The sequence below is a fragment of the Diabrotica virgifera genome, chromosome 2 (genome assembly GCF_917563875.1).
Source record: "Diabrotica virgifera virgifera chromosome 2, PGI_DIABVI_V3a".
Taxonomy (NCBI): domain Eukaryota; kingdom Metazoa; phylum Arthropoda; class Insecta; order Coleoptera; family Chrysomelidae; genus Diabrotica; species Diabrotica virgifera.
The window spans coordinates 14,452,146-14,471,414 of record NC_065444.1 but is presented as its reverse complement, the minus strand read 5'-3'; the positions used below and the strand labels follow the sequence as shown (position 1 = coordinate 14,471,414).

Sequence of the window (19,269 nt, the reverse complement as noted above, 5' to 3'; positions counted from 1 at the left end):
ATATGTAATTTTTTTTTACTTCTTTTTTCATACGCTGTTAGTATACATCTTAACGAAGGAAATGAGCCCCGAATTATTGAGATACATTCAGCCATATTAACTGAACCAGCCTCAGAAATTAGCTCGTTTTTCAAAAAATTTTATAAACAAATTCAATTTTGCGAAAACTATTTAACAGATCTGGACCATTTTTTGCACACCATTCAAATACCATAATGCCCTCAATTTTAGTTATATTAAAACATATTCTAATAAACAATAAAATTGTTATTAACAATATTAAAAAACAGTGATTTTGTCTTCCGTTTTGCAATAACTTTTTTGTTTATTAACCGATTTTCATTTAGCGGATCTCATTCGATGTATCTTTTTTTTCTGAAAAAGTTATCTGTGGACGTCAAATTTCTAAATAAACAAGTTTTTAAGTTATGTGCAAAAAACTAAGTTTGACGTTTTGATTGTTTATTTAAAAAATGTTCCACTAAAAAATTGATGAATCCCAAGATGGTAGTCTTTTTGTAATATCTCATACTATACATTTCAACTGTCAAACCTCGTCTTTTCCGTTATATCTAGAAAAAACCTAACTTGATTGGCCTATACCTATTCTTTTCTCAGAAGGGTTTGAACATAATAATGAAAGATAACTTTCTAGGCAAAATGTTTATTGCTAAGTACTAATAAATACTTATGTAAATTACACCGTAATCTTCCTGGGTAATTAAAAAAACAAGTGCAGTTATCTTGCCTTCCTCCAACCTCAGCGGCTGCTCATCAACATCGTTTTCGGGTATATTACCAAGTTCAAGTGTGGCTTGGTTATCAGCTAGATCCAAAAGACTGGGGATGGAAATTAGTCGACAGTTCATTAGAACCAATTCAAACTTTACTCCCCCTGCGCTGGAAAAACTCCTGATCACAATTTTTTGCAACTGTAAAAAGGGATGTAGCGCTAAATGTGGTTACAAAAAAGTTGGACTGTTTTGTTCGGTAGCATGCACTAATTGTCAAAACCGGTCGTGCTCCAATGTTGAATCACCAACAATTGAGGATTCATTTGATTCTATCGAGGAGCCATGCGATGTGTCATTATTGGGACAATTTACTTGCACCCAGGATGAACAAGAAGAAGAAGAAGAACAAGAAGAACTAGAAGATGAAGAAGAGGAAGAAGAACAATGAGAAGAAGAACAAGGGAAGCAGAAGTATTAGAAAATTATGAACCAGTTTGATAAATTTCTTTTTTTTTAATTTATACCGCTTTATTTTTATCATTTTTAACCCTTGCCAATATCAATTATTAAATAGCTTTAAATTAAACAGAATCATAACAGATCCGTGAAAAAGGCCTACTGGGGAAACCACGTTAAAAAACGCGCTAAGTACACTACCTCAAAGGTGGTGTGGAAACGTGTGCGCATATTATGACGATTACCACTTTTTGAATCGTTACATCTCAAAAACGGTGGCTCTCAGGAAAAAAGTAATAAGGCATTTTTTATAGATAATTTTCTAATCTACATTTTTTGTTAGAACTAATTTTACGATAAAACTTACCGTTTCGCTGAAAATCGCTAAAAACCATATTTGGTGACCTTTGACCCCGCGTAAAATTTTTAGCACGGGTCGGATTTATGAAGACTTTTTAGATTTCATTTATGATGGTATTTTGAACAATCCTGCCAATTTTCAGTACTAGCTTTTCAGGAGTACTAGCTTTTCAGTCAAACGTCGACAGAAAAATAAACTGTTTCAGGCTTTGCCTAAATCTAGATAATCCTAGAAGCGACTGACAGACTCGGTCAAACGTTGATCTGTACTGTACTAGTAGTATGTTTAAAAAATGTTTGCTAACGATTCTAAATTTGTAGGACAATGTTTAAAGTGCTACTGCAATAAAAAATCCTCAGATTATAACATTTTAATAGCTGATTATAGGATATAAGTTATATCACCACAAATCATATACTATACAAGTAATAAGAATACAAATCGCAAAATCAAACGAATACAATATAACACTCTGGATAGCTATGGTAGATTACGTGAAGACATTTCACTCCATATAAATTTGGGCAATCCTTAATGGCTTAAGCAACAATATAGTTTATGACCGATATAAAAAATAATTATGTATCTATAGCGATACGCTTTAATTACTATTTTTGCTAATTGTAATTTTAATATTTTTTCTCAAAAACAAAACAACGTTAGTCATTCAAACTGCATATTCAAATACGAAGGTTATGGCCTTACCCTGTGACATCTGTTGTTCGTCTATGCGGCAACAAACTGCATCCTCATTAATTAAGTATTTTATCAGACAGTTAAGGTGTCAACAGCTAGCTATGCATTCGAAATTGTTTTCCTTAAAACCGTAAAAGTAGACGCCAGACTTGATAGTGATTTATGTGATCATCTGGTCAGGGGAAAAGGAATACAAACATTATCATCGTTTGTGGTTGCTTTCTTTAGTCACTACGCAGCATGCGAACCATTCCCACATACCGACGCGACCCTCTCCGAGAGACCTAAACGAACACATTTTCGTTGCAAAAATAAAATTACCGTTTGTTTTATTATATCCATTTTTAATTAAATTCCGCAACTCACCCATCGGAATATATCTATGTATGTATAATGTAATATGTTACTTGAACATCGAAAGTAAAAACAGAAGAAAAACCAAAGCAGATAAAGCTACAGAAAGATTGGAAAAATCCTTTGTAAAAGGTATAAAAATTTTATTAAAAATCCCTTTGAGGGCTACATCACAACAAAACGTTTTCGATTTTATAAAAATCATCATCAGTGTTAGACAGATTGGATGCAAGCTGAGTCACCAAAGAAATATTCGGGTAAAAACCCTTTAAATATAATATGGATGCATTAAAGGTGCATACTTAAATAAAATGCCTTAGGATGGATACATGGCAACAAGGATAATACCCTTAGGTAAGGTATTGAATTTTCCAACACGTGGGATGCCAATTGAGTTGTTTACATTCCAATGACAATGAAATGTAAACAACTCAATTTGTATCCCACTTGTTGGGAAATTCAATACCTTACCTAAGGGCATTATCCTTGTTGCCATGTATCCCTTCTAAGGCCTTTTATTTAAGTATGCACCTTTAATGCATCCATATTATATTTAAAGGGTTTTTACACGAATATTTCTTTGGTGGCTCAGCTCCAATCTGTCTAACACTGATGATGATTTTTTATAAAATCGAAAACGTTTTGTTGTGATGTAGCCCTTAAAGGGATTTTTAATTAAAAATTTATACCTTTTACAAAGGATTTTTTTCAATTTTTGTGATTGAGGGTATGCAGCCAACTACAGGAAAAATTTTCTTTTCCTTGTGGATTTTCTACAGAAAGATATTGGACAAGGAAGGAGGTTGTCACTCATTCTATTCATTTTAGCTCTACAATATATGTTTCGAACTTTAGAATGGGAAAATAAAGGAGTGAAGATAGATAGCGAAAGTTTGAACCAACTGAGATTTGTCGATGATGTTATGCTAATAGCAAAAGACAGAGAAGAATTGCAGGAAATGCTATTAGACCTAAATACAAAATCAAAGGAAATAAGATTAATAAATATAAATCTAGTAAAAACGAAATAGCTAAATAGCTGCTTTATCTAACAAAACAAACGAATCTCTATGTATAACTGAGGATATAACTCTCGACAATATATTATAATAATATAGAAAATTAATTAGTCCAGAAAGCCACTGCGCATCCGCTAGGAAAAATATTCTAATTCGGATTCTTTGCACAATCTTACTCAAAAAGGACTCCTTTTAACAAATTTGCATGTTGCCAGGACCAAAAAGTGGTCAAAAATTTTTTAAACGTTTTTTTTTTGTTTTTTTCCTAAAATTATTTTTTTTGCACGGAAAAAAGTTTTTTTAGATTTTTGGATCATTCCAAAGAGAAAAGGTCTTTAGTGACTTTTCTCTAAAAATGATAGTTTTTGACATATAAGCGATTAAAAATTGAAAAATTGCGAAATCAGCCATTTTTAACCCTCAAAAACTATGTGAAAAGCTGAAAATTTGAATGTTGCCAAGGTAGGTAGATATTCTTTAAACATCGATTGATGAAATCCCGAAGAGTTTTTTGCAATACAATATTTAAAACTCATTTGTTTTTTAATTGCTAATCAAGCGTGCACGACACTATTTTCCACCGACAGTATGGTGTAAATGAAAGGAATAAATTCGTTATTTCGTAAACCGGCGACTTTAAGGAAAAATCCCGAAACAGGTCGATTTTTAATTTTAAAATATGATATTGTGGCACATATGGTATACTAGTGACGTCATCCATCTGGACGTGATGACGTAATCGATGATTTTTTTAAATGAGAATAGGGGTCGTGTGCTAGCTCATTTGAAAGGTTCTTCAATTCTCTATTCAGTAATATAAACATTTACATAATTATTTATACAGGGTGTCCAAAAAATTTTTATTAAATTAAATTATTTGACAAAAAAAGAAGTAGAAGGACACCCTGTATAAAAAATTATGTAAATGTTTACATTACTTGATGGAGAATTGAAGAACCTTTCAAACGAGCTACCACACGACCCCTATTCTCATTTAAAAAAATCATCGATTACGTCATCAGGCCCAGACGGATGACGTCACTAGTATACCATATATGCCACAATATCATAACTTAAAAATAAAAATCGACCTGTTTCGGGATTTTTCCTTAAAGTCGCCGATTTTCGAAATAACGAATTTATTCCTTTCATTTGCACCATACTGTCGGTGGAAAATAGTGTCGCGCACGCTTGATTCGCCATTAAAAAACAAAGGAGTTTTGAATATTGTATTGCAAAGAACTCTTCGGGATTTCATCAATCGATGTTTAAAGAATATCTACCTACCTTGGCAACATTCAAATTTTCAGTTTTTCACATAGTCTTTGAGGGTTAAAAATGGCCGATTTCGCAATTTTTCAATTTTTAATCGCTTATATGTCAAAAACTATCATTTTTAGAAAAAAGTCACTAAAGACCTTTTCTGTTTGGAATGATCCAAAAAACCTAAAAAAACTTTTTTCCATGCAATAAAAATAATTTTAGGAAAAAACAAAAAAAAACGTTTAAAAAATTTTTGACCACCTTTTGGTCCTGGCAACATGGAAATTTGTTAAAAGGAGTCGTTTTTGAGTAAGATTGTGCAAGAAATCCGAATTAGAATATTTTTCCTAGCGGATGCGCAGTGACTTTCTGGACTAAATGCGTAGTGCTAAAACAAAAAATCGAACTGTCAAACGTTAACTTAAAGATGTTCATGGGTCGCATTCGGATGATTACAAACAGTATTTAAATCAAAATTATTACTAAATATCTCAAAGTCAAAAATTTTCGATCAGTAGGTACGTATTGCCGGTTCTGACATATGGAACTGAAACATGAGCTTTTAGCAACAATGTAGTCCCCAAACAAGTGACTTAGAGAGCTTTGGAACGGAGAACGCTCAACATTAACCTCAGCGATCGTAAATCCAATGGAGAAATAAGAAGTCGATCAAAAGTAACAGACAATTGAAAATATTGTCATGAGCAGGACATATAGGAAGAATGGAAGACAACCATTAAACGAAGAAAATTCTGTAATGGCGACCAAGGGAGAGCAAAAGAAGTAAAGGCAGACCTCAAACAAGCTGGACTGATGACGTCAAGCAAATGGCTGACCACGAATTAATGCAAAAAACAATGAACAGGAATAAATGGGCACACCGAAGAGAGGCTTACATCAGATGCTGTATCGAACAGCTGTTATGATGTTGAATACCCAATTGGAGTTTGACTGGTCGCCAGATTTGACTAAACACAAAGCCAATAGAAAATAAGGGTACGAACATGCCGAAGATACATGGTAGGTCGCGATCGCGGTCGACGTTTACATCGATGACGGGTAGAACATACCGAAAATTCCTTCCTTTCGGTTTTCTTTGCGGTTTCCATACAACCAAAACTTGTCGCAACCTGATTACAACAAGAAATGACTAAAATACACCACCCGTATCTCCGGCGAATGTCACGTGGTTTAAAAAACCACCAATAAACTTTAGTTTACCGCGCGGCAGCAGCTCGATCGCGATGTAAAACAAACTACTTTGTTTTGGCATCGACATCGCTGTAAACCGCGATAGGTCGCGAGGGTGAACGAGTGACACATCCTCGGTATGTGCGATCTTATAAGAAAATGAAGGTTTGTTTTGACATCGATGTACCGACCGCAATCGCGACCTAAGCCGCACTCATCCATGTATCTTCGGCATGTTCGTACCCTAACGCTTTGGCAACACGGGAGATTTTTTACGGCGCGATAATTTACGACGCCCATTGGTTTGACTACCTCCTCCACCAATTTTAGATGAAATCATTTCATGTAAAAAATCACCCGTGTGGCCAAACCCTAAGAGGTAACACAGACGGGGCGGCGTACGTCGACTGAACCCCCGCTGAGATGTCGACAGCGACGCATCCCTTACTATACTTTGATGCAGTAACACACACCAGACGCTCTTAAAATTTTCGATGCAGCGGCTTACTGGCGACATATCCTGGAACCCATCCACCGCCAATCGGTTTTATGACTTCGACGGCATATCTACGACACACGTTTGAGCTGTTTTCTAGCGAATTCTGTAGTGAGTGTTGTCAGATCGTGTTTTTGTGATGGGAAATACACATGTAGAAAAATTAATTAATGAAATTCAGATGAGACCAGCTATTTGGGATATGCGCATTGATGAATATTCAAACAAAATAATAAAAAAAACCTTATTTATTATTATTTATTATTTTATTTATTTATTTATTATTTTATTTATTATGCTCTACAGGCCTTGTATTTACAATTTTAGATAATACAGTTTATGCTAATAATTTATATATAATTTTATTTGATGTCTATGTAAAAATTGCTGAACTATGGTTCTCCACTATATCCTATTTTTCAGCTCCTCTTTCCAGTGTGTAATTTCCATCGATACTACACCTTCCTGAAACTTTCTTGCCGTCTTTTTCTTGGTCTACCTCGTCTCCTATTCCCAACTGGTTTTCTGTGCAGTACCATCTTTGGCATTCTTCCCTTATCCATCCTCTCGACATGACCTGCCCACCTGATTCTTTATGACTTTGTGTATCTTGTTACACTTGGTTCCTTGTAAAGCATCCTTAATTCTTGATTGGTGCTTCTATGCCAGCCGTCTTCTGTATCTGTATTCTTTCCCCTGAAAATAGCTCTTAGCACGTTCCGTTCTCAACTCTATATCTTTTTTTCTTCTGTTTTATTTAGCACCCATGTCTCACATCCGTAGGTGGCTGTTGCTCTTATTACGGTTTTGTATATTCTGGTTTTCGTCTTTCTCGATACGTACTTTGGCTTTAATTTGAATAATTTATTTAATCAATTTAACACCTGTATTTGCTCAGTGGCGTACCATAGAATGGAATGCCTCTTAGCGTTATAAATAGTTTTTCTTAGGTGATATGCTTTCCCTCATAACGGTGTTATTTCTTGAACACGGCTTTTATTTTAATAATAAAATGGATTTTAATCTAAATAAAATATTATAAAAATATAATAATAAAATATAGTAATACCCACTAATAATTATTTTATTAATGTTAATATAATGTGTATAAAATTCCTTATAATTTCGTTCCTTTATGATCGGATGTATCCAATATCTGCGTTTCTTTTTTTTTAATCTAAGATAAAATACACTTGTATTTATTACAAAAGACAAATCGTCATAACTTTCAGACATCTTATCGTACAGTAGCCAACACGCGACTAAATTTGGCAACAACGAAATACAAATACTTTAAATCGTAGCATAGCTGCCGCTGTTATACCGCGCCATGTGTTTTACGCTGCCTCGACGTCGATTCGACGCGTGCCGCCTGGTGTGTCCTTGCTCTTAGTCGGCGCACACAGTTGAAGCGGTTTCCGCTAGCGGGCAACGCTAGCGGGACCCGCTTTTAAACGTTTTCAAAAAGAATGCACGTCTTTAAATGTACACGAACATAGTCAAAGCAGGTCCGCGCGGGCCAACCGCCTCAACCCGCCTGACCGCTTTTGCTAGAGGGAATTTAGTTTTTTCCGCGCGGTTTTAATGTTTACTGCAATGATAATTTAGTTTATTCGCTCTTTTATAATAAGAATTAATAGTTCTCCATGGATTAATTTTATAAATAATTGTACATTATAATAAACAAAAGTAATAAAGTCAATCTTATTGAAACCGTAATTTTGTGTGACTTAGGTATTTCTAAAACCATTCCAGTATTAACTATTAACTAAATCAGTACTTGAAAAATAAATTTACAACAAAACTACTTACCTCAATGTTATAACAAGCCTTTCTTCCGGAAGGATAGCCTGCTTATGTAAATTACACCAGTTTTTAATTAAACGATACTCCTTCTTCTTCTTAAAGTGCCTATCCGTTCCGGATGTTGGCGATCATCATGGCTATCTTGACTTTGTCTACCGCAGCGCGGAACAGTTCAGTGGTAGTGGTATTATACCACTTTTGTAAATTTTGAAGCCAGGAAATGCGTCTTCTTCCCGGTCCTCTTTTACCATTTACATACCTTCCCTTGGAGAATCAGTTGGAGAAGGCCGTAACGTTCTTGATTTCTCATTACATGTCCTAGATATTCTAATTTTTTTGTTTTGATGGTTATGAGAAATTCACACTCTTTCCCCATTCTACGCAGGAATTCCACGTTAGTAATTCGGTCAACGCAGGATATACGTAAGATGCTCCTATAACACCACATTTCGAAAGCTTCGAGCCGATTCATAGATGTAACAGTTAGTGTCCAAGCTTCCATTCCGTAGAGCAGAACTGTGAATATATAGCATTTCAACAGACGGTATTTTGTTTTTAATGATATGTCTCGACTGTTGAAAATGGGTCTCATTCTAAAGTATGCTGCTTTCGCTTTTATTATTCGCTGTTTAATTTCTGAGTAGTCCCATTCGCTATTTAAATTCGTACCCAGATATGTATATTCTCAACTCTTTCGATATTCTGTTGGTTGACAGTAAGTTGAGCGTTTAATATTGTTTTTAACGATACTCCACTTTCTCCAAAATATATTTAAAAGTCTCTTGAGTCATTATCATATACTGGAAGAATCGTTCATTATCTTTTAATTTTTGAAATAGATGATGATATTCTCCATAAATTAATCTTTCTCGATTAATAGGATGTACATCAACTCTCTTTCTTTTCAGTTTAGTCAAAACAGAATCTAAAGCAATTATATCATCATCGGAAGACGACATTTTGCTACAAGTAGTAGACGCAACTGCCAGATTTGAACGATCTCTCTCGCTTTTACCCGTCTTCACTGTGTTACCATACCCGCGCGCGAGAACCGCGCGGTTTGCCCGCTAGCGTAAACCGCTTTCACTATGTGTGCCGCCTTAGACACATAAATCTTAGCGAATCCTGAGCTGTGCTACAAAAATATATCTACATAAATATAAGTTATATGAAAAATTGATAAACCTGGAAATCAATCCATGGTTATATTTTTATTACAAGGTTGCTGCTGCATGAATTATTCACAAAAGAATAATAACATTTATTAAATTATGCATATTACTGCATAAAAGGGATGAAAAATGAAGACCAAATAACAAAAAATAAACAAGATCATTTCAAGTTTTTGTCTGTGGCATGGGTGTAATCTCCATCCACTTTAGGCTATATACATAATATGTGTATGTCACTATGTGTATGTATATGTACACAACATAGTTGTAAGTTGTCTTCAATGGTAAACACATTTGGGGCACAAAGCGACGTTACTATTATTATATTATTATCTATCGCGACGCAGATGTTTCCATGTGTCTAACAGTTTATACGAAATGTTTGCTGCTAACATTCATTCAAAAAGAACTTACCTGTTATAGAATATCGTTTGTTGTAGGAATAGTTATCCGTCATCAATTCCTGCAAAAATTCAAAGGATTATAAGTAGATCTTAAAAAAAAATAAAATGTTTCTGTAATAATGTTTATTTAATATAGTCGAGGAAATGAAACTGAAAAAATGGCGAAACCTCGCAATTGTTTCGTCCAGCATGGATTTGTACAAAAATTTTGGATTAGGCTCATTTCACCCTCTAGTTCATTTTCTATATTGAGCCGTTGTACGCTTTTGGTTTTTTACGGGTGAAAACTACCCCTAAAAAACTACTTGTAAAAAATTATAAAATAACATTTTAAACTTTAATATTGTCAACAGTTGGTTCTTATTAGTTACATAATGATTGTTTTATTTCAATCCTTAAAAACCACACTTAAGAACATTAGAATTTTTATAAGTAGATAATTTAATAGATCTATACAGAAAAAAAGTAGAATTAAAAAATTAGAAAAACATTTATTTACGCAAAAATACGAATTTACAAATGTGTAGAAGTACAAATACAAATAGTTTTGTGGTAGTTTACGAACCAGTTCTGTGGTATTATACATGCATTGAAAATGTTCCATAAGCGGACTATTCGAATATTTCGAAAATAAAAATAAGATTTATAAACATAGCTCCTTCATTTTTGGCGATAAAAAGTTTTTTCAAAAATGATTTTGTAGGATTTTTAAAGAGCTATAAGACTATGTGGGGTTCTGATGGGGTAGTGATGCGTCTCAAATAGCCTCTCCTACTCAAATGTCAACCTCACCTTCACGTTGGTGAACCCTGTTACCACAAACGAGGCTCTGACGACCGAGTATTAGCGGAATAACTGTAATAACTGGAATTAAGGAAATGTAATTCCGATAAAAACCGGCCAACACGTCTTGGCAAGCGCGGCAGGTTTTAAAATCACGCCAAATACCCCCTAAAACAAAATGAAAATGTCATTATCTAAAAGTGAAGTACCCCAGGCGAGTAGGAAAAAACTTCCAGAATCTCGCACTAAACTGATAGTCTGTCCCACGAACTCGGATTCTGGGGGGGACAAGATTATGACAAGTAAACATACCAAACCTAGAAAACCCTTAAAACTCAACGTCGCTACATAAATGCTAGATCCCTGGCAACTGAAGAACGAATTATAGAGATGGAAGCAGAAATGTCGAAAATTAAATGGGATGTGATAGGCGTCAGCGAGGTAAAACAGAGAGGAGAAAGCCTGAAAAAGCTGAAATCAGGTCATTTATTCTATCAGATCGGTAGTGAAACTGAAACAACAGGAGGCGTTGGCTTCTTTGTACATAGAAAGCATGAAAGCAACATCATATCAGTAAAAAGTTTCTCTACTAGAGTAACTTCTTTAACCTTAAAACTAAATAAACGGTATGCCTTAGAAATCGTACAGGTATATGCCCCAACAAGTGACCATGCGGACTACGAAGTAGAGGAATTCTACGATGACATTGTTCTAGCCTTAAATGATACAACAACACACTATACCATAATATGCGGTGACTTTAACGCTAAAATGGTAAGAAAGGCAGACGATACAGAAACATCACTGGGAAAATTTGGTTTGGGAGATAGAAACGAACGCGGTGAAACTTTACTTAGTTTCCTGCTGGAGAAAAATCTATTTCAAATGAATAGCTTCTTCTATTCTGGACGTGGCAGAGCCCAAATGAAAAACTAGAAACGAGATCGATTTTATAATCACCGACAAGAAGCAAATATTTAAAGACGTTACAGTTCTAAACCAGTTTTCAACAGGTAGCGACCACATAATGGTAAAAGCCTCTATAGAAATAGACCTTGGGAAAGAGAGATACCGCATGATCAAAAAGAAGTCCACAACTACCTGGACCGAGCCTAAAAATATAAATGCATTTGAAGAACATATCAACAGCATTCTCGAAAGCGACAGGAATACAGACCTAAATGTTAACACCCTTAATGACATTATAATACAAGCTATAGAAGAAAGCCAGAAGATACACTGCCAAAAAACATCACATAACAAAAGAGTAAGCCCCCAAACACAAGCAGACAAGCATTAATGGAAGAGCGGAGAAAAATGCAAAGTAATAGAAATAAAGAACACCACGAACTTAGAGAGATAAGTAAAAGAATACAAAAATCTATTAGGACGGACAACCGAAAATATAAAAATGAACAAATTCAACAAACAATTAAAAATAACAAGAGGCTCAAAGTTCTAAGAAGAAAATTAACAAATGGCAAAAAATAAATTACCAAATTAAAGGATAGAGATAAAAAAATCATCATCAACAGAGATGAATTATTAAGGGTAGTAGAAGAGTTCTATATAGAACTGTACAACAGCCAACAAAGCCATGATGAGTCACTAGAAGATTTAGGAAAAAGGTTAGTCAACCAATCTGGAACGAATTGAGAAAAATGAAAAGAAATAAAGCTACGGGAGAAGACAATATCGTTATAGAAGCCCTAAAGATTGGAGGAGACAGACTTTTAAACAACATAAAGGAATTGTTCAACTTATGCCTGCACCAAAGTGAAACACCTACAAAATGGCACAGTGCACTTACCACCTTATTACACAAAAAGGGCGATCCAACAGACCTCGAAAATTACCGGCCCATAAGCCTATTAGACCACCTCTACAAGTTATTCACAAGAATAATAACAAATAGACTGGAAACAAAATTGGATTTTTACCAACCTAGAGAACAGGCGGGTTTTAGGAAAAACTTTGGCACTAACGACCACCTACACTGCATAAAAGGAATTATAGAAAAATCTATCGAATACAACCGACCATTGGTCCTGGCTTTCGTAGACTTTCGCAAAGCATTTGATGCGATTGAAATTAACAGCATAATGAGAGCATTGGATGAAAGTCGTATAGATTATCGGTACTCCAAACTGATAGCGAACATATACAATAATGCAACCATGGCCGTCCGACTACACAAAGATACCAAATTAAAAATCAAAAGAGGAATTAGACAGGGAGATACGTTATCTCCCAAACTCTTTACGGCAGTCCTTGAACATGCTTTCAAACAATTGGAGTGGTACGCCAAAGGAATAAATGTCGACGGTGAAAGGCTCTCCCACCTACGATTCAGACGACATAGTTCTTATAACAGACAACTTAAAAGAGATTAGAACTATGCTTACTGAGTTAGATGCCGCCTGTAAAAAAGTTGGTTTAAACGTAAATTTTGGAAAGACACAATACATGACAAACCTGGTACCAAGCGAAAATCCAAAAGTCGACGTCAACGAAATAGCATTGGTCCATAAATATAAATACTTAGGGCATGAAATCCAAATTGCCAGGGACAATCAAACTGCTGAATTACAGAGAAGGATTACCTTAGCATGGGCCGCATATGGAGCTCTATCAGACATCTTCAACAGCAACTTGCCAAATTATTTGAAAAGGAAGACGTTCAACCAATGTGTGCTTCCAGTCATGACTTACGGCGCTGAAACATTATCGTTACCCCGGGCCACAGCAACGAAACTTAGAGTGGCCCAAAGAAGAATGGAACGGTCACTACTTGGACTGACTCTCAGAGACAGGGTCAGAAACGAAGAAATCAGAAGAAGGACAGGCGTCACAGATGTCATAGAGCGAGTAGCATGGCTGAAGTGGAATTGGGCGGGTCATGTAGCCAGAATGAAGGACGGGAGGTGGACCCAAAAAATTACAGTGTGGAGACCAAGAGAAGACAGAAGAAGTAGAGGTAGACCACCTACACGATGGACAGACGACGTCAAAAGGATTGCTGGGAATTGGTTGCAGAAAGCCCAAGACCGACAAAATTGGAAGAAATTAGGGGAGGCCTATGTTCAACTTTGGATGCAGAAGGCTGGATGATGATGATGATGATAAGACTATGTAAATTAAATTCCGTTATATCCCTTAGTTTTTAATTGGTGGGGAGGGTTTAAAGGGCTCGAATAAGGGGGTGTTTGCTCGTAAATATAGGTTTTAAACAGCTATATCTCGCTAACCATTCACTGTAATGAAATTATATGCCAAATACAATTTTAGTTATTAAAAAGGCTACAATTTAGTAGTCTATCATTTTTTTCTTATTTCCTGTATTTTCGGAGATATTTTGAAGTAAAAGGTGAAAAATACGAAATTGCAAAAACTCTTTTTTCCTTTAAACTCCCATTTTTCTAAAATTAGGCCTTTTAAATAGGTCAAATAAAATAGGTACTTCTTGGGTATATTGACAATACCAATATACAAGGAATTACAGAAAGGTGAAGACCAATTTTTAATTAGGAGGGTAGTTAGGGGGTTATTTTCACTGATTTTTTTGCAGAGAAAAGCAGGTACCGACTTTTTTTGATCATTAGTCGCTCTATTTTCATGTTAGAAATTTTTTATTATTATTCTATGAAAGGTAATGAAAGATGATTTAAGTTTTCCTCTGAAAATGCAGAGTTTTTCCGTTATATGGCTTTTAATATTTCAAATTATGCATTTGACGAGAAAAGCTAACTTTTAACATGCCGTATCTCGGTTTGTATTGGTATTAAAGATATTATAGAAAAAGAATTTAGTTTGTGTTACTAAAAGATACAATTCTATCTACTACCTATTCAATATCTACAGTTTTTTGATTAAATGCACATTTTTCGAGGTATTCTTAAAAAAACCCCTCTTTTTTCCGACTCATCGATTTTTTTGACGAAAAACTGTTACTTTCAAGCTCGAATAACTCGATAAAGTATTAGTTTTACGAAGAAAATGTAAAAAACATTTTTTTCTTAGAATTACATTTTACATCGATTTACATGGTTAAAATGTAATAAAAAATTCCCACCCCCGAGATGGGGTGACAACTACCCCCAAGGTTTTAGAGTAAAGCGGCATGATATAGAAAATGATCCTTGGACTATTCCTTACTTTCTGTGAAAATTTCAAGTAAATCCATGCTGGACGAAAAAATTTCGAGCCAAAATGCTTCACTAATCGACTAATAACTAATTTTATTTAATCCACAAGAAAAATAATTTCCTGTAGTTGGCTGTAAGCTATAAATCACAAAAATTTATTAAAATAAGACGTATATTTATATTAAAAAAACCTTTTCGGGCTATGTAACAGAACGTTTTCGTAATGACATTCCATCATCAGTTCTGCTTACGAGGTATACATGGTTGAGTTACTAAAAATATCTGGGTGAAAACGCTCTAAATGGTTGCTAACTACATAGCTAGAATCCAAATGGTGAGGTTTGCCTTCAGGGCCACTCAGGGCAAGTTACCCACATGGTTGGGAGTTCTACGTTGCCGTGATATAAAATCAAGGAAAAAGTCAGACGTCAGATAATATTAAATAAAAAAAAATGTTACTTTATTACTGCTTTATACCATTTAAAGGGTTTTTACCCAGATATTTTTGGTATCTCAAGCATGTATACCTCGTAAGCAGCACTGATGATGGAATTGTCATTTCTAAAACGTTCTGTGGTGTAACCCGAAACGGTGTTTTTTAATATAAATATACCTTTTATACAGGATTTTTAATAATTTTTTAATCTTTGTTTCTATATTATTTATTTCAGAAGCGACGGAAATATATAGTAAAGAGACCTCAAGACTAGTTAGATCAAGAATGTAGAAAAGCTTTGGCAAGAAAAAACAAAGTAAAATTAGAAAATGACAGAGGAAATACCCAAAATACGATCTAAAACGATGTGGCTAGAAGAAGATAACTCAAAAAAAGTTGCAGAAGGGAGAAAGAACAGCTAGAAAAGCAATTGAATACATAGAAGAAGCTTACAAAAATAGAGGTGAACAATCTCTACCGAGCAGTTAAGAAATCCAGAAAAATAAAAAAATAATAATACAGCGTATTGCAGAAACGAAAAAGGTTTACTTCTAGGAGAAATTAAAAAAAATAAACAGATGGGCCTAGGATTTCGAAGTTCTTCTAAATACAGACCAACATGCGGTCCTGGAGGGAAATTAGAATTAACAAGATGATGGTGTGGAGACTTGGGAGGAGCCAACTCTGAATGAAGTTAAAGAAGTAATAAGAGACCTAAAAAATAACACAAGGACAGTAGAAAATCGTATTCCAGCTGATATTTTCAAAAAAGCCGGCGAAAGACTTCCAAAATGAATCTTCTGCTTAAAATGAGCAGTTTGGTAAAAAGAGGAAATGTTGAAACAATAGAATGGCGCTCTTATTTGCCGGATTTATGAAAGACGACCAAACGGGGTGCGAAAATTATAGAGGTAGGTAGTCTATTATAATAGAAGTGGTCTATAAAATACTATTCGTTCCTTTATTTTTAATAGGCATATTGGTAGGGGAGCAAAGTATGCTAAATTTGCAGTCACTCGAGCGTTATGGGGACCTATTGGGTTGTGATTATTAGGTCCTAAAACCAAAAAAAGTTAAGTACAATCTTCCATATTAGTGGGGACTTTCCATTTTTTAATTTAATTTTCCATTTCCAACAATCGTTTTTTCCGATTATAGCGCCATCTATCCATAATTCGAAAAAATATCTCGAATAAAAGTTGCTTATTTTTACGTAAAGAATCCAAATCTGCAATAAAAATTTGGGGGTCTCATTTAAGATTTTAAAGTAACTCCCCACCCACCTCCGTGGGAGGTCGTGTTTGGTACCATTCGATAGATTTTTCAAAAACATTTTGAAAGTGTATTTTGCAGTTTTTCGATTTGATGTTCACCCCTCTCCGTGGGGGGTCATGTTGTGGTCATGTTTAGTACCATTCGATAGATTTTTGAAAAATATTGAAGACGTATTTTTTAGTTTTTCGATCTGACGTTCATTTCGCGAAATATTCGTTTTTTTTTTGTGAAACTTTTTGGCTCACCCATTTCCTTACGTCCCGCTCAAATCAAACTTTTGCATGTACTTAACTTACCTTATCTTAATCTGACAATTTCGAGTATTTTTAAGGATAGATTTTTTTTCGGGCCCCCTTAACGAACTTCCCTGTGTTAAGAGCCAATATATGGTAGAGGTACATCTTCAGAGTACCAGGTTTCTCCCCATATGATAATCTGACGCGCTCAAGTAACTGCAAAAATTCCCGCTTGGGCTCCCCTACCATATTTATGTATGTATATGTATTAACTAAACATATTTATCGAGTCTCTTGCTAATCTTCTAATAATACTTTTGCTATTAATGGACCTTTCAATTTAATACAGGTAAATGAATAGGGTCTTGTTAAAAAGTAAATAATAATATTGACATATAGTTTACCTTAGACGTGATCATCCACAGTCGATGTGAGGAAACATGATGTTTAGAAATACATCTGAAAAAAAAACTTTCATTAAAAAAAATTCAAACTGTTAGTCTTGAATTATTTTACTTCTCATTTGCTTCTATACAAGAGTAGTGTTACTAAATTCGATTGTCGTAAGATGTACGAAAAAAATTATAAAGGTAAAAGTTGAAGCAAAGATAGGGTCATAATTTAAAATATTTTCAAATATACATGGCTACATGTATTGACAGGGTGAAACAAACTTATCTTTTTTAATGGAACACCCTTTCTTAAAATATGAGAGTTTATAATATTAAACGAGGTAGTTTAAAAGATAACTAAGTTTTCTATTAATTTCGTAGCAATATTCACACCTGTAGAATTGTAGTGATTTGACATCAAAAAATTTATTTATGTTCAAATTATTTTTAATGTAGTCTACTATTGTTAAAAATGTCGAAACTGGAATGAGTATTTTCTGAGTTTTCTTAAATGGAACACCCTTTATTTTAGTATTACAATGATAGGCTATTTTATTGCAATTTATAATTTCTTGCATCCCTATACGTAACTGCTTTAATTTGTGAGTTATTTGTGATTCTTTAAGCCAAACAATTGCAACAATATTTTAGTGATATTTAATTACGTTGGCCGTGAAAATATTCAATCAAAAATAAATTTTCAAAAAAAAAATACATATTATTCTGACTATAGTCTGATTCTTAATTTATTAATATTGAATAAGATATCAAAATTCCTACGTAGTTAAGATTGTTGGTGTGTAATAGTTATTTATGTACCAAGTTAGTAAATTGACTCTTTATCGAACGAGTCTGATATTACGAGAAGAACAAGCGAGGCGAATAACAGACGAGTTCGATAAAGAGTCTTTACTGACGTGATGCATACAAAATTTTATCGTCAACATAATTTGATATTGGTTTTAACACTTACTTGCAATTTACAATTCAAGAACTTTCTAAATTTTAGACGTAATAATAATTTCATGACAATGGCAGTGTATTAAATGTCATCATAAGTTTTTCAAGATGGCCGCTTTCGATTTTTAATCGATAGTTGTCAATATTGAATAATTAGCCAATCGGTAAAGTAAAATACCAGCTTTTCGAATATGTGAAAATATTTTTTCTACGGATAATATTTTTTATATGAATATAATTACAAAATACTACAGAATTTCACTATTTGACATAAATGTAATTGATAATATCGCAAATTTTGTACAATATTTTTAATAAATAAAGTAAATAAATGTTAAGTTAATTCAAATAAATAATCGATTACTGCCATGGACCACTTTACATTCAATCTCGGTTAAATTGATTAAAAATCGCGGCAGGTAAACTAAAATTCTTCTTTCAGTACAATAAAGTGTTACTTTACTGCCGTGAATGAGGGCAAATGAGTACAATAATGAATGACTTTGGTAACGGTTGGCGATAAAATATATTATAAATTTCTTAATGAAAATTATGATGTATTAAAAATATTACATTTTATATGTTATCATCAATCTATGAAAGAATTACTATAGCTAAAAATAAAAACTATATAGATATACAGTCAATGGAAAAGATACTGGTAAACAACGATAGATACGAGTAGCATAGTTAATGAGCTTCGAGTCAAAGAATTTTAGCTATCCTGTTTTAGGCAACTCTCCGCTATTCTCAAGGAATCTGGTAAGTGACAAAAAATTCATTAAGTTTACTACTGTCTTGAATGCGTAAAACTCAACAATTGACTTATCATCTACACTGCTCTTGAAGCAAAAAAGAAGGTTTGTTGTTATTATTTCCTACATTTCTAATCTGACGATAATGCAATTTTGGTATGCTTCTTTAGTCGCTATTGAACCAGTTTAATAGACCTTAAGTATAATAAGTGTACAGACTTTCTAATTAGTATTGGTGTCATCAAGGGCGGATCCAGGACCGATTTTCGGGAGGGGCCATAAACTTTTTTTGGGGAGGAGTATCAGAAGTACGGGGGGTAATTTTTAAAAATTAG

General features: G+C 34.1%; 1 protein-coding gene across 1 annotated transcript in view; it reads right to left on the bottom strand.

The window, feature by feature from the left end:
- The window catches only part of LOC114345508 (uncharacterized), a 285,375-nt gene that overhangs the window by 261,058 nt on the left and 5,048 nt on the right, over window positions 1-19,269 (bottom strand). The window contains exons 2-3 of the mRNA XM_028296355.2: window positions 17,232-17,286; window positions 9,963-10,011 (exon numbers count right to left, since the gene is read on the bottom strand). Coding sequence (XP_028152156.2) covers window positions 9,963-10,011; window positions 17,232-17,246 — 64 coding nt within the window. The 5' untranslated portion in view covers window positions 17,247-17,286. The remainder of the gene's footprint in view (window positions 1-9,962; window positions 10,012-17,231; window positions 17,287-19,269) is intronic.